At 42.0% G+C, this 17209-nt stretch overlaps 1 protein-coding gene across 1 annotated transcript; it reads right to left on the reverse strand.

Moving 5' to 3' along the window:
- Positions 1 to 12381: 12381 nt before the first annotated feature.
- On the reverse strand, positions 12382 to 13224 carry LOC101756013 (NDR1/HIN1-like protein 6). Its single transcript, XM_004956290.3, has one exon. It carries the CDS (start codon positions 13222 to 13224, stop codon positions 12598 to 12600), a length of 627 nt encoding a protein of 208 aa, XP_004956347.1. The 3' UTR covers positions 12382 to 12597.
- Between the last annotated feature and the right edge of the window lie 3985 nt (positions 13225 to 17209).

The following is a 17209-nucleotide window of genomic DNA, read 5'->3' on the forward strand; positions in this document are numbered from 1 at the left end:
TCAGTCGCCATCGCCGCCAAAGGTAGATGGTCATTCTCTGCTTATTTTGTTCCTGAGATCTGGCATTCATTGTTGGTAATAACGTGCTATAGATCATGGTTTTTGTAGTGGTCTCTGAGATTGACGAGTCATGTCGTAGATTTATCTTATTTTTGTTCTATTCCAACACGCAATCTAGATTAGCAAGACAATGAAATTGCTAGATTAATGGCTTAACACTAGATTAATGGCTTAACACTTGTGTTAAGTGAACACAATGGTAACTATATCAGACCAACATAGAACCTGCTGGGGATGATGTCTTAGGCTTTGAATCATCTGATTTTTATTCCTCAATGTTGAAACTGTCAGAATTGCAATCCCATTCTAGGAGTTTTAGGCTCTGGCATGTGAATATTACCAACATCAGTTGTTTTTTTTTCCAACAAACACCGCAGTTGGTTACCCCCTGCCTCATCTTAGCTAGCTTGCCTCCTCTGGTACTTGGCAGATTAGTTGGGTTTGTGACTCAGTTTATCAGCTGCAGTACAAATATGGTTGGACATGGAAATGGATGGATGATAGTATGTATTCCGTAGGTTGGAGGGATGCTCTTTCATGAATGCATGCTACCTGATGTATTCCAAAATGGATGGGGTGCTTGCAACTGGTATTTTTTTTGCTTTAGTAATCTTCAGTTGTCTTATGCAACAAAAATTCGCCATTGGTATGCTGCACATTAAGCTTATGAGGTTGAATTGTAGGGGTCTGAGGTCTTTTTTTTTAAATGAAGCAATAGGGGAGGACCCTGTTGTACAATAGGTATTTTAAAGAAGGTTGTTGTCAGGTACTGCTGGTTCAGTCTTGGCCATTAACTGAATTTAACTTGCTTCATACTCGGCAAAAATTGCTAGCTTTAGTATCCACTGTCATTTCTTATTCATCCAGTTAATGGCCCTGTTTGTGAGCTGCCTTTTGTTCCTGAGATGTGGATGGCATTGTTGACAATAACATGTTGTAGAACAAGGCCTTTGTACTGGTCGGTGAGATTGACGAGTCAGGTCCAAGAATTCTCTCATTTTTGTTCTATTCCAACAAGCAATAATGGATTATTGCTAGGTATTTATTGAGACCATTCTTTCTCTCTTTCATTGTTGTATGCTACCATATGTATTCCAAAATGGATGGGGTGCTTGCAACTGGTTTTTTTTATGCTTTAGTAATCTTCAGTTGTCTTATGCAACAAAAATTCGCCATTGATCCGATGCGCATTAAGCTTAGGAGGTTGAATTGTAGGGGTCTGAGGTCTTTTTTTTAATGAAGCAATAGGGGAGGACCCTGCTATAGAATAGGTATTTTAATGAAGCTTGTTGTCAGGTGCTGCTGGTTTAGTCTTGGGGTCCATTTCATTACGCTTCTCATCCTTTTGTGATCAAGATAATTCAGCCATTCTCCTTTGCAGCGTAATAATGTTATCCTACTATGAAAAATGTATGTTAAACCTATTTTTGTAACATTATATTTTAATATAGTGCCCTTACCTGTTGCCGTTACAATCGCCTTTCAAAAGGGTACAATCGCCTCATTTACTGTCGGAAGATCCAGTGTACGGTAGCTATGAAGGTAGTCTTACTCTTTGCACAAAACTCTTTATATGTCTGCAGTTCCTTTTTAAAGATAGTGGCTACTGGTGACTACATTCATGTCTACTTTTATTAAAAATGGGAAACTACAGTTCTAGGTCAAGTAATGGTTTTAGGCCCACAAAGATTCAGTAATGCTTTCGTTTCTGTATGATGTGTCATATGTGTTTTTCCCTTGACTCAGCCTGCTGAACCCAAACCCTTCTGTATCTCAATTCTCATTTGAGGAAACTACTCATGTCGTGGAAAATATGTATCTCAGTTGTCTTCAGGCAGCTACGCTTGTTAGGAGATTGATCCTTTCAAGCTGCTGACCTTCATAAAACAAATTAAGTCTCAAACTGTATCTCCAGTTTATTGTTTATATGACTCATGCAAATTCTCTCTCCAGCCTTTGAACCTCTGTCGTACAAGTTCACAAACGCCCGAGGCCATGGTGGTTTTGTTCACTTGGACAACGATGGATCGTATATCACAGTTGTTCCTGGTGCTTAGTTACCCTCTGGCTTCCTGTAAAAGTATTGTGTTCTTCTCCTTGTTTCATGTGGGAGCATTGTATTTTTTTCCCCTGAACTGACAATGTAGCTAGCTGATTTGGGGGAAAACGAGGGATCTTCCCCTTCCTCTCATCTGTCACATGATGCTTATGGGGAATTTCCCTGCGTTTAATTCCTACGTACAAATCCTGCTAAATTTTGGTCTCACCATTCCATAGTGGGTATTATTTGTTTTCATGTGTTCCTATACCTATGTGCACAGTCAAGTTGCAGCTTCTTCTATTTATTTTTTGAACTTTCAGGTACCTTGAAAATATATTAAGATATTGTGGTCGATGCATATCTTTTTAGTTCCCCTTTGTTGCACTCTTGTTAAATAAGATTTTTTTTTATACTTACTGATATGCTTGAGATCAAATTAGATTATAATAATGATGCTCAGAGTAGGGTTTGTCATGAAAGATGGCCACCAACCTCTTAATAACATTCCGGTCTTTTTGGGCAGATTCCTCACGGCACATGCTAAACCTATGCTATTAAACTGCCTTCACCAGATTACAATGAACTATGAACTTCAGAACTTTAATTTTCGATGAGTTGGAGTCGATGCTTAAGACTTCAGAACTTTATTTAATATATGACAATTTTAATAGCAATTTGATTGTTTTACTCCTAAGTACCAACAGCTCTAAATTTTGTGCACTGCACCCTTAGTTTTTGAGTAAACAATACTGATCGTTGAGGTTACAATGCATCTTTCTATGTGGGACTATAGTTTTGTCAAGTAAGGCTATGTACACATTGATAAATCTGGTTCAGAATAATATGGCTGATACATTGCAATCTCATTATCTGAACAAAATTAGGTTTATCTGTTATTAGTAGAAGACTTACTTGTTAAAAAGGACCTACATAGGTTTCTATGTCTATATGAATCTTTGGGGAATTCTGCTTATCTGCCATGGATAGATGCTACTTCATGTGTGTGTCAGCTTTTTGCTTGCCAAAGGAGCTTGTGACTTGCAACTACTACTTGTTCAATGATCTCTAATAACTGAATCATTTTGTTCAGATTCTAATTATCAGATCTTTTCCTGATCTCTTTATGTTTTGAGGTGTTGGATGAGAAAGGGTTAATGGTGGTTGCTACCATGCTACAAGAAATCAGAGCTTGTCATTATGAGTGCTGTAGTTGAAGTGGGGTTAGTGTACATTAAACCATGATGGGCCTAGGAGACTTCATCGTTCTACACTCAAGAAGCAGAAAGGTGACGGTTGCCCCCCACGACTTGTTGGATGCAGATTGGTTTGGTGTTTGCATTCAGATCAGGTATGATTCATAGTGCTTTGATATGTGATTCTTAGAAAATGTGTTTCAGGCAGCCAGTGTTAATCGGTTGTTTGATTTCAGGCAGCCAGTGTTAATCGGTTGTTTGGGATTCTTTTGCTAGCAAGTAGTAAGGTCGCAATTTCGTCATCACCTGCAGATAGGCACCAAGGTATTTTCCGCGTCCAGGAGTGTGTGCACCGCGTTCGAGGGAATGGTGGAGAAGAAAGGCCATGAAGCGGCTCCTAGGTATCTATGACGACGCCATCGACATCCACAGGGCCTTGTGCAGGTCGTCTTCTGCGGTTCTACCCAACCTTGGTCTATGTGAGCTCCGGCTTTACGAGCACATATAGAAACCCCCACGGCACATGACCAGTTGGAGCAATTGGCCTGTAGCTTGCCATGATGGCCTCCATGCGCTTGAAGGTAATATGCTCGTGGAAATTCTCCTAGAGCAATGTCTGGATTAAACCACAACTAGATGGATTGTCAAATGTCATCATGTTGTGTGAACTATGCAAGCGTTTTCTGAAACATTACATGTGCGGTAGTACAGTTAAATATGGTAATAGAATGATGCTTGTTTTATGATTTACATGGATGGATTTCGAGATGAATTTAACAATTGTACTGCATTCTAGCTTTATTTTTTCATTTATAATGACCTGTTAGTTTGAAACCTGCTCATGCATGGTAACTGATATATCTTCATGAATTAGCATGGACCTAGAAAACCCACGGAAAATACCGAGTACAGAAAATTTCATATTTTGGGTGTTCAAAACAATTTATTTAAGAAAGCAAAAGGATCCTTCTTTAAATAAGGGCATATGATTTGTTGTAAAAAATATATGTTTCATGTCATCCTTTGGTTTCAGACTTTCAGGCATGCGATAGATTTGGTTTTGGGCTTGAATGCTCTGGCGTATATAGTTTTATTTAATTCATTAACTAAGTTCTTGGATTAAATTTTTTTTTAATATTTAGATTTATTTTCACATTATTATTATCTCATTGAATACTCCATGTATTTCTATATATATTGCCCGTAGCAACGCACGGGCACGATTCTAGTTCAGCAAAAATTTAGAAAAAAATCTGTCAAAAGGAGGTGGACACCGACATTGTGGCGGGAGTGGATATACAGTGGCGACAATAGCAGCAGTACGTATCAGGTTAAGATGATAGGACATAGGGTAGCATATTCGTACGTGTATTCATACACTAGTAGAGAACTCACCTTTAGTCCTGGTTGGTAGAGTGCATATCTCTCGAAAATCCATCCAGGATAAACCAATCGAGACAAAAGGGGGTCTTTAATCCCAGGTCCTTCAACCGGGAGTAAAGTCACCCTTTAGTCCTGGTTGGTGAAACCAACCGGGACTAAAGGGCCTGCCACGCTAGGCGCGGGACAGACCCTTTACTCCCGGTTGGTAAAAGCAACTGGGAGTAAAGGGTGCCCTGGTTGGGTTTCCCAACCGGGACTAAAGTCCTACTTATATTTTCATGCATGGCGCCCTGCATGACGCCTGAAATTTTCATGCATCACGTAGTACCGCGGCCCTTTTGTTAACCTTTAGTAGTTGAGACTTTTTTATAATGAAATCAACTAGTATTTAAATGAATGAAATTAGTAATTATACAATTACTATATATATACACAATTCAACTAGTATAATGAAATCAACTATATATACAAATCTATCTTAGCACTTATTATATATACAAATCAAACTATATATTTACAATCTTCCTGTCGAGGTGTTGCTCAGAGCGTCTAAATGTCGTCCATCATAATAAAATTCTCCTCGTAGATTTACCACCTCGTCCGTTGGGAATCCAATGAGATCTTCACATATTGCCGCAACTCTTTCTTTCTTCAAGAGTCCTTGTTGAATATTTAACATCTATAATTTGGAAATATGTGAATGTTACACGAACAATTAAATATAAGGAGCTAGAAAATAATTAACTAGTAATAGTTTTATTTTATGTACTTTAAAGTTGTGCGGCGTCATCTTTAGTCCCTTGGATCCGATAAAACTGTGCATGTGCTCACAAATGTAGTAGCCACATAGATTATTTCCAGGTTCCTATCTTAAGCAGTTCAGTGCAGAAAAAAATAAGTTATGAAATATCCGTGTTATACAATGTACTAAATGTCATACTTCATACGTACCGGGAAGTCTGTGTTCCATGTAAGTTTTTCTTTGAATGGACCTTTGTGTGTCCTTATGAATTGTTTCCATGTGCTGCGGATTAGAATAATGAATGATATAGTATAACAGGGATAAAATTTAGGAAACAAACTTTTGCATAGAGATAAAGGTCCAGAATTATTACAAGCCTAGCATGTCTTGCATGTCTTGGTACTCCACCGGATCTTTCCTCAACGAATCGAAAAGAGTGACATGGCTTCTTTCAGGCTCAATTATAATGAGGATCTAGTGGAAGCTGCGTACGTAAAATTTTCATGCATATTAGAGCTAACTAACATTAATCAGGTAAGGAAAAAAGAAAACGAAAGTAGTATGAAATCCTTGAATTTTTGTTTGTCTAGGAAATTGTATACTTCCACCAAGGTTTTTTCCGGTGATAATTGTATCTGTTTTTGGTTAACTACGGATGGATCCATGAAGCCAATATGTAGGTACGTCTCTCGTCGGCACATCTGAATTAGCACTTACATAAAATGGAAGATGAAGTTAGTACGGTGATGCACGCAAAAAAAATATTGATATGAGCTAAAATTTACATGTAGATAAACGGACACTTACAGAACCCAGGCACTGATCAGAGAGACGTCTAGGGCATTATGATGGTACACTTCGTATATATCCTGGAAGTCTAGCCACAGAACTTTCTCGCCTTCGCCGTAAAAATCTATCGGTTTTAACTTAAGGCCCAACATCTCCCTTGAGTCGGCGGACACCTTCATGTACCATTGATGTAATTCGTACATCTTTGTTGATAGCTTCCGTACCAACTCAGGCCTTACTAGAGATTTGTCTAGCTCAAAAGTCCATCTCAGTTGAACTGGCGGTGCAGCTGGCGGCTCAACTTGCCCTAAACATTCATCAAGTACCATAACTATTTCTTCCATGAATTTCAATACTTGTGCTTGTTGATCCAAGGGCATTGCTGCTATCTTTTAAGCGTCTTTTTTTGATAAATGCCCGAGGTCGGGGATGGCACCACTGGAAGATGACTTTCCTTTCCTTTTGTCCCTCTCATCAACCTTTACTAAAATCCGTTTTTTTAATAGTTTGATAGTAGTGGTATCCTTTTCTTGGCTCCTTCTTCCATCCTGATAAAAAAGTTTAAATCTCTTCAATTTACTGGCGGTGACTCCATCTCCCTTGCTTTATTTTCTTCAACTTGTTTCATGAACCACGCACCGGCCTCGACTTGGATTCTGCCCACTGTTCTGCATGACTCATTGCCTCCCAGCGTTCCTTACGAGTCACTTTAGGCTCTTTTATTTTCTTCTTTCTCTATCTTTGCTTGGGAGGTGGAGCTAATGACTTCTTTAGTGGTGCTGCAGGTTCCTTCATCGGGGCTGCTCTTAGTCCTAGCGACGGTGATCGGGGAGGGCTGTTGTTATTGTCGTCATCGCTCCCACCACCAGGATGTGGTGGAGATGGAGACCTTGATAGAGCAGGAAGCGACAGTCCTGGAGCAGGTTGTGTAGGAGATGACGGTCTCGAGCTATGAGGAGAAGGTCGCTGCTGGGGATCTACGGGGAGCGGTCTTGTGCTCCGAGGAGATGGCTCCGTGCCGGGAATGATGATGTAGCATTTGCACCATAGAATGATCCCATGAAGCGCATCCGCTAGTGTCCTTTCCCCATCGCCTCCTGGGAGGTCGAGCTCTAAGCCTTCATATTGGCTATCAAAAAGCTGCTCTACGTGGACGCTGGCGTAGCCAGGTGGAATCTCCATGCCATGACTTGTCTGTCCTGCCAGGATTGGTAACGCACTCCCGTACGCCATCTGTACATATAGCAAAATTAAACAAGTTATTAAACTCCAATCCTGAGGCGTGGATCAATTGACAAGATTGCATAAATATTATGTATAAGTATACCTTAATAGTGAGGTTGCCGACCGGTGCATGCAGCTCACATGTGGTACGTTGCGTGATGGCATCCACAGTGAACCGTTGCTCCTCCATGGGTAACCTGGGTGTCTGCGCATCGGGGAGCCCTGTAGAAGCACAACTGCTCAAGAGGCGTTGAGAAGGGCTGGCGTAGTTTGGATTCGGCAATGCTCCAGATTGGGCCAACTTCGCAACTGCGTGGGCCACTCGACGATTGATTTCCTCCAACATTCTTTCTTCTTGTGATTACACTTTGGATTCTAGCATCTGCTGCCAGCTCTCCTTGATCTGTTCATTTCTTCGCTTGCGACTTCTGTACAATGCGCTGTTGCCTCGGAAAGCAAACTTCCACGGAATGACCCCGAACCCTCGGCAACGTCCTTGGTGCTCGGGATTACTGAGGGCCAATGTGAGCTAATCATTCTCTCAGTCCACCTTCAACCTCCTAACCTTAGAATCTTCAATGTTCTTCATAAGACTTTCGGCCTTCGGACGTATTGTCTCATTGAATATCAACATCCCATCCTCTTTGCTCAGGGAGCCTACATGAGCGTAATACCAATTTTTCGATCAGGTCTTGTTCCATATACTTCCATTTGGGAATTGCTGTGCCATAACCACCTCGCCCTAGATGATGGTGGTACTCCTTGTGACCAGAATTTGTAGTGTTGGTCTGGATCTTTCATACCATCTTCACTCCTCTTATATTCAACAAATGCCTCCCAATGGTCCCTCAACTTTGGCCACACATTAAAATCTGGAGTTCGGCCCTTCTTAATGTAGTTGGCATCCAACATCTTCTTGAATGTCTCGAATTGTGTAGCCATCTTCTTCAGCGTCCACGCTGTCACATCCTTTTCAATATATCCTTCGGGAAATGTGAAATGTCTCTTGACATCTTCCCACAGCATATTCTTTTGTGTCTCTGAAAGCGCGTACGGATTAGTGCTTTTGCCCTTCAATTCTCTGATGTTGATAGGCACGTTGTCCTTTACGATTGCCCCGATCTGACTCACGTACTTCTTTGCTACTTTTTCGGAGCAACCGGCCTACCCTCTTCTGTGACTTTCGTGATGACAAGCCTCCCTTCCATCACCTTTGTACAACCTCGGGTCTTCTGCCTTTTTGTCGATCCAGAGGGCTAACAGTTCAAGATTCGTTAATTAGTACATAGTATTAACGGTGGCGTAAAATAATAGAAATTATATATACCTTACCGGAACCTTCCGCCACGGCAAGGTTTTGTTGGGGCTCGGGCTCTTCATTCCCATCGCCGGACATGTTGAGGAACATGTCCGCTTGGGTGCCCTCTTCATCGGTGTACGATATGGGAAGGTTGGAGCCACTACCATCACTAGCAATAATCTGCTCCATGAGATACCTTGCGGTCTCGTCATCTGCTATTTCAACTATTGATTGAAACATACATGGTTATGAACAACAATGCTCGTAGATTAAAGATCTCTTATTTATCCTCATCCCACACACGTACACTTTCTTCCTTCCAGAGCTGTAAAAGGTCATCAACCAATGGTCTTAGGTACAGGTCAATGTCATTGCCGGGTTGTTTTGGGCCTTGGATAAGCGCCGGCATCATAATGAACTTCCGCTTCATGCACAGCCAAGGAGGAAGGTTCAACATACATAGGGTCATAGGCCAAGTACTATGGCCACTACTCAACTCACCAAATGGATTGAATCCATCAGTACTTAAACCAAACCTTATGTTCCTTGCTTCACTTTCAAAGTCCAGGAATGCTCTATCAATTGATCTCCACTGAACCCCATCTGCGGGGTGTCTCAGCATCTCATCTTCCATACGTTCTTCTTTGTGCCATCGCATCAACTTAGCATTCGCCTTATTCCTGAACAAGCGCTTCAAGCATGGTATTATAGGGAAATACCACATCACCTTCGCGGGAACTCTCTTCTTGGGAGACTGCCCCTTGACATCACCAGGATCATCTTGCCTGATCTTATACTGTAGCACTTTGCACACGGGACAAGCATCCATTTTGTCGTATTCATCACTATGATAGAGGATACAGTCATTAGGACATGCGTGTATTTTCTGAACCTCCAATCTGAGAGGGCAAATAATCTGTTTAGCTTCATATGTTGTGGACGGTAATTCATTATTCTCGGGAAGAATCTTCTTGACAATGTTTAACATCCCCTGAAATGCCTTATCGGACACACCATTTTTTGCCTCCCATTGCACAAATTCTAGTGTCGTACCTAGTTTTTTATGGCCCTGCTAGCAATCTGGGTACAACAATTTTTGGTGATCATCTATCATGCGCTGCAATTTTGCTGCTTCCTTCTCAGTTTTGCAATCTCTGTGTGCATCTCATATCACCTGACCAAGTTCATCAGTAGGGCCATTTTCTACAAACTCATCTTCATCAGCCTCGCCCATTGTAGTATCTGCAAAAGCTTGGCCTGCAACCTAGTCCAGAATGTTGTCATCCTCCTCCTCCTCTTCACCGTCTTCCACTACAACCCCTCTTTCACCGTGATTGGTCCAAACCAAATAGTTAGGTATGAAACCGTATCTAAACAAGTGGCTGTGAATAATCCCCCAGGAATCCTTTGAATAGTCCTTCTTGTTATTGCATTGGAAGCATGAACAACATACGAACCCATTCTGTGGCTTGTTCGCTTTGGCCACTTCGAGAAAATAATGCAAGCCATCAATAAACACCTTGCTCCGTCTGTCTGTATTATACATCCATTGCCAGTCCATCTGCATCATATTACGCATGAAAATGGAAAACACTTAAAAATGGATTACACGTGAAAATTGATTACGCATGAACAAGGATTACACTTGAAAATGGATTACACGTGAAAATGGATTACACTTGAAAATTGATTACACATGAAAATGGATTCACGATTGAAAGCATGTCAAACATTGTAGTGCAAATAATGCTGAAAGTTTAGATATAGATGCAAATAGACATATTTAAATTAAAGATCCAAACAACATGATACAATACAACAAACCATCCACTGGTCATTATCTAGGAGGACTTTAAGCATCCTTAGGCGGTGAAGACGAAGGTTTCGCTGACCCAGCCTCATTCTGTGGTTTATTTGTGCCGCCTGAAACGGTAGTACTAAGTGGACGTGAAACACCCGGTACTGAGGGTGGAGCATAACGACCACGAAAAGGAGGTTCCTAACCCGCTGCAATAGCGTCTCCATGACGTTTCTACAAATAACGAAGCATTACTTTCTCCAACGTGCTCATTTTCTTCAGCTTATCCTAAGGGCCAACTATGATTTTCCCCTTGCCGAAAGAGGAATGACGATCGCCCCCACCATCGCCACTTCCTCCAGTAGCAGAAGCCATCTATGTACAAAAATTCTTACCTTAGCACTGCAGAACTTGTTGAACTTGAAGACCGTGATCATCTCGGCGAGCATGTTCTGAACTGGGCAGCACCGTACTTCGTCATGGAAGAGCTTCAATTTTACGAGAAAGGCGACACAGTCTTCCACGATGTTTGTTGCCGCTCTTTCTCCTAAAATTGAAGCTCCTCCTTGACGTCCGTTGCTGCTCCACGGAGAACATGCTTACCAAGATGAACACGGTATGCCTGCAGAACTTGTTGAACTTGAAGACCGTGATCATCTGGCGAGCATGTTCTCAACTGGGCGGCACCGCACTTCGTCATGAAAGAGGTTCGATTCTACGAAAAAGGGGACACGGTCATGATGTCCGTATCCACTCTGTCTCTTAGAATCGGACCTCCTCCTTGACATACATTGCTGCTCAGCGGAGAACATTCTTGCCGAGATGAACACGGTATGCAAGTTCAACAAGTATGGATTTGAAAAAACATATTGAATTTGACAAGATAAACCGTCTAGACAAGGTAGCATCATTCTTAAACCACTGCAAGAATACATACTATATATGACACATCAATCTCCCTCACATTCTAGCTCAAAATACCTCTCCATTTTCTACTTCATCACATTCTAGAAAATAAACTATCTATCTCCAAAGCATAAATCAAAGCGTAACATGAGGATGAAGTAGCAAATCTTCACAACACTTGTGTTGGATGAGTGAAATTCCCACGAAAATGAGGGGAAAAAATTCGGGCAGCACCTCCCTTGCTTCGGCACCACCGGAGAGTAGGTGAACCTCATCTCTCTGTCTTTGTGGTGGACTGGCTCGGGCTGGAGGAGGAAAAAAGGCGTCTGTCTTGGTATATAATGGGGATGAGTTTTTATTCCGGTTAAAACTCCAATCGAGACAAAAAGGAACACCTTTTGTCCCGGTTGGAAGTTTACTCCCGGTTGGAGCCTCCAACCGGGACAAAGGGTGACCCTTTTGTCCCGATTGGAACCTCCAACCGGGAATAAACTTTTTATCCTAGTTGCCTTTTGTCCCGGTTGTAGCCTCCAACCGGGACAAAAGGGTCAACCCACCGACACCCCGGAACTAGCCGTTACAACCGGGACTAAAGGGGGGCCTTTAGTCCCGGTTGCAAATACCAACCGGGAGTAAATCTCCCCTCCATTCTTGCCTACCGCACCCCCTTTTCTCCCGAGCCTACTTTAAACCGGGACAAAAGGGATAACATTGAAAGTCAATTCTGTACTAGTGATACGTGTATTCATAAGGGTGGGTGTGTGCATGCGTATAGTTGCCATGCGTTTCGAAGAAAAAAAATAAGTGTGAATACAACGGTACATCCGAAACAAATGTGCATCGGGCGTTGATTCGTTGCAACGATTGCGTAAGGTTAAATCCATTTTGCCCAATCATACGTCTATAGATGCAAAATGAACCAAACAATGTAGTTTTGCAGCAATCCCTTTGACTAGAATCAATGTTAACAAATAAAACTTACAATACAATTAACGAACACATATGCATATGTATATAGGGTTAAATCCTCCCCAGCTCCACTGAATAGCGGTCGAGCAATCAGTACTATACATACAAACGTGCATACAAGATCAGTGACATGTGCCCATCAACTGGAAATATATATTGGAGTAGCTAGCATATATGGATGAGGTTAAGTAATTAGAACTCTACGTTGGCCTGGTAGGTTGCGGACTTGATGGTGGGCTTCTTCTTGGGCGAGATGCTGTCCAGGACGAGCGCGCAGTGCACGTTGACCTTGACCTGCCGGAGGTCGACGGTGCCGAGTCGCAGCTCGACGGGGACGCTGACGAAGACGTCGAGCGGGATGTCCCCGAGCTTCTCGCTCTCCTCCAGCGCCTGCTGCAGGCCGGAGCCGAACCCGTGGCGTCCCTCCATGGAGATGTCCATGACGGTGACGTTCTTGTAGCCCTGGAAGAAGGCCGGGAGCTTCCCCGAGCACAGCGGCGTGCCCCGGTAGGAGACCACGGTGTGGGACCCCTCTCCGTACTTGATGCCGATCATGTCGTTGGGGTTCTCGGCGCGCACGGCGGCCGTGAGCTTCACGTACAGCGTCAGGTCCTTGGAGCTGAAGTCGAACTGCGACACCGACATGTTGCTGACCGAGTAGGACGGCGCCTTGGGCTTGTAAACGAAGAAGAAGTAGGCCGCCGTGCCGGCCAGCGCCACCACGATCAGGAACAGGAAGCAGCAGCACCAGCACAGGCACCCGCAGCAGCCGCCCTTGTCCTCGTCCTCAGGGTACCGAGGCACGCTGCGCTTACCCATGGATTATAATTATATATATATATATATTGTACGTCTTCTATATATCTAGGTTAGCGACGACGACGTCGCCCTCCGGCCGCCGGGCTCCGACTCTCCGAGCGAGCGAGAGAGGCCGGTGGCGGGGGGTGGGGATGGGTAGCCGGCCGTGCAAGGGTTGGGTTATTGTTGAGGCTGTTGCTTTATTCTGTACACGCCAGGGAAGGGTCTCTGGTCGGGAGGAAAAGGCGGGAACGAAAACAGTGTTGGAGGAGATTCAACAATTAACGGGGAGTTCTAAATATGTCAACGTCCAAGTTTAATCATCATCAGTAGGGTAAAGAAAGTTAGGAATTTGGTGTGGCTATTTATAGGTCAACCCATTTTCAACACGACGACAAATAATCTCGCCGTTGGCCATCACACTGTACACCACAAATAATGTTGCCTAACAATTCTCTAAATTAAATCTCAGACATATAGGAGCTGTAGTAAAAGAAATGTAACAATTGAAAAGTTTGTTCGGCTAATATGTGAGTCAAATCATGGGCGATCAATCTTGAAAGTTATTATTCTCCCAACTCGTGGAAAACATTCTATCTTTAATTATGTTTCTTAATAAAACATGATACTGACAAAGACACTTTGTAAACGTACAGTCACTTCTTTTAAACGCGCAATGCCACTAATATCCTCCGACTCTATTACGTACCACCGACAATGACAGTAAAGATAAGAGCTTTAGGCCAAGCTCAATGTAGCTGCTTCAGATAGCATTACCGGTGGGGCCCTTCGGAGGTATATGTAATTATGGCCGATTCCACAATGGTAAAGGCCACATAACGCAAAATAGGTGGATCCCATTTAGTGTAAAAAAATCAACTTCCACAACCACCCGTGAACGTTCGCCCATATCCACCGGATCCTGTACTCAACTGGCGGAACCCCCCTGTGTCTGTGTGTGTATACGTGCTCCAAAGTATTCACGTCAACAACCAGTCATTGTTTGTTTACTTCAACTGCATCCTACAAAACCCAATAGACCGGACCAAACTCCACACGTACACGTGCATCCAGAGGTGGGCGCCGGATATGGACCATGGGTATTCAAAATTTCAGATGGCAAAAAAAAAATGAGAGCCTAAATTATAGTTTGTAACAAAGAATTAAGTGGCAGCATCATTGATTAATAAATTTGATCACAACTTGAAATTGTCCAGCTACTAATGATCAACATATCAAAGTGGCAACATGTGAAATAAATAGAGGATAAAACAGCAAAACGATAATAAAGCTTACAAGGTATAGGACAACTTTCCGATCCTTAATGCTTTGAAAATGAGTGATGATGTCCTTATCTTTATCTTGCAGGAAGAATTCCTTTTCAATCAATGTGGCCAAGCAACCATTCAAATATTTCTGCCTCATCTTGCTTCTTCTCTTGTTCTGTATCAAATTCATTATAGAAAAGACCCTCTCAACACCAGCAGTGCAACAGGGAGAACAAGCACCAACTTGAGAAGTTTGTAAACAATTTCATATCGAGAAACCTTTCCTTGTTTAATTAGCATCATAGACAACTCTGCTAGACTTCTCAAATTTTTGAAGTTTTCATTATTTCTGACATCATTGATATAGTGGTGCAGCTGAAAAGGAAGTCGGTTCATTTCTTCAAATTCAAAGTCATGTGGATAGAACCCAGCAAGCTTAACCAAGTTCTCAACATTAAAAGCAGAAAAGGAATTGGATGGACTGAATGATGTCATGCATCTAAGTAGCTCTGTGTTTACCTCATCAAACCTATTATTAAGCTCTTGAACTTGCCTATCAGTGACACCCAAAAACATATCAACATGAAACCTCTATAGAACTGCTTCGATCTTTGCATAGGAATATACTTCCTATTCATATCAACAACTTTAATATTGTGCTTCTCACTTAAAGAAGTGACCTTGGTAAGGAATTCTTGCCATCCAGAATTTTGTCTCAAAACATCCAGTTCTACCTTTGTAAACTTCAGAAGATCCATTGCATTTACGATATCTTGCTCCCTCTTTTGCAAAGCATTGCACAAGTCATTTGTGTATCCAAATATTTCATTTATCAAGTGTAGCAGGAAAACAAGGACTTAAATACTAGGAGCATAGTTTGAGCTCCATTAGCCTCAGCCCCTTTACTTTCATTCCCAATCCCAAAGAGAACTTTCTTGATTGAAGGATACAAGAACATAACATACATTTCAATTTTGTAGTGAGATCCCCATCGTGTATCACCTAGCCTTGCTAAGCCCATCTCTTGATTCAAATCTTGCCCGGTTTCAATTTCACCCAATTTCAATGCTTCAATCATGTATTCAGCTTGAGCAATGCGAAGCATATGAATCTTTTTACAAGACATTCCTAGAACATTCAACAAATATGAAAGTTGCCAAAAGAACCAATCACAATCAGTATTCTCCTTAGCAACTGCAACAAGTGTTAGTTGAAGTTGATGGGCGAAGCAATGAACATCATAAGCAGAAGGGGACTCATCCATAATTAGTTTCTTCAAACCATTAACATGACCCTTCATATTACTAGCTCCATCGTACCCTTGACCACGTACCTTGGATAGGGGCAATTGATATTTGATAAGCAAGGACTGAATTGCTTCTTTAAGAGTTAATGATGTAGTATCTTAAACTTGGACAAGACCTACAAACCGCTCAACTGGTTCTCCTATTTCATTGACAAAATGCAAACAAAGAGCCAATTGTTCATGTAGGTATGCATAACTTGACTCATCAGCGAGAATTGCAAAACACTCATCACCAAGTTGGTCTATGGTAAATTTGGTTGTTTCATGAGCACAAGCACCAATGAGTTGTTTTGGGATCTTGTGGTCTATCATCTGACAGTTTTGTGGTGCATTCCCTAGTACCACCAGATTAACCTCTTCAAAGTTTCTTGCCAGCCATGCTAAAAGTTTCCAAAAATTCCCTTTGTTGAGTGAATCCTTTGTTTCATCATGACCATGAAAACCTAACCCTTGACGCAACAGAAATCTTATGCACTTAAGTGACCATGTCAAGCGAGCTAGATACTTAGCCTTGAACTGTGCAGTGTTTGATGCAATGGGTTCATGGATTGATGCCTTAGGTCTCATGAATAATCTATATTTCTCTTCAGCTTCACTATGAGCACTATTGATAGCACCAGCATGCTTACAAATTATCTTTTTCATATTCCAACTTCTAAACCCTTCATCAACAAAAGCATCTCCACCAGCAAACTTACAACTATCTTTGAATAAATAGCAAACAAAGCAATATGCAGCATCTTTTTGCATGCTATACTCAATCCACTTGAATTCAGCAAACCACTTAGGTTGGAAGCGGCACATACCTCCACACATATGTTGCGGAAAATTCTGCCTCTTCATGTTTGGTTGACATCGCCCCATTGCAATGTGTGCTCTTCTAACTGAATCTTGGTCATTGATAGGATAGCTAGAGATAGGAGCCCTCAATCCAGGATCATGCTTAAGGTCATAGTCATCATTTTCTTCATCACTGGATTCAGATTCATCAACTTCTATTATTGGGGGCTCAGTTGGCTGTCGTTGCATAGCTATCACGGGTTCATGTGGTACTGTGTTTGTTCCACTAATAAAGGCATGTCCACTACACTCTACCCTTGGAATACCACCATCTGCATCTGCAGGTTGTCTCTTCTTTGCAGCAGTTCTTGCCAAGAAAGACCTCAAATCAGTACTGGCACTACTCTTCCTCTTCATGTTTCGAAGCTAAAATTAAGATCACAATTTACAAGTATCACTGCTACTACCGTTACATTGTCATGAATTCACTAGAACCAGGAAATTGCAATAACAAATCGACCAATTTAGTAAATTGCTATGCAATCCCAAATCCCCAATTTTACATACAATCAAATGCTCACCTCAATATCTGCAGTCTGCAGACTGCAGTTTCTGTGTCGATATGGCTTGATGTTAATGCCTGACTTTAGCT

Source organism: Setaria italica, chromosome II (assembly GCF_000263155.2).
Source record: "Setaria italica strain Yugu1 chromosome II, Setaria_italica_v2.0, whole genome shotgun sequence".
In the NCBI taxonomy this organism is placed as follows: domain Eukaryota; kingdom Viridiplantae; phylum Streptophyta; class Magnoliopsida; order Poales; family Poaceae; genus Setaria; species Setaria italica.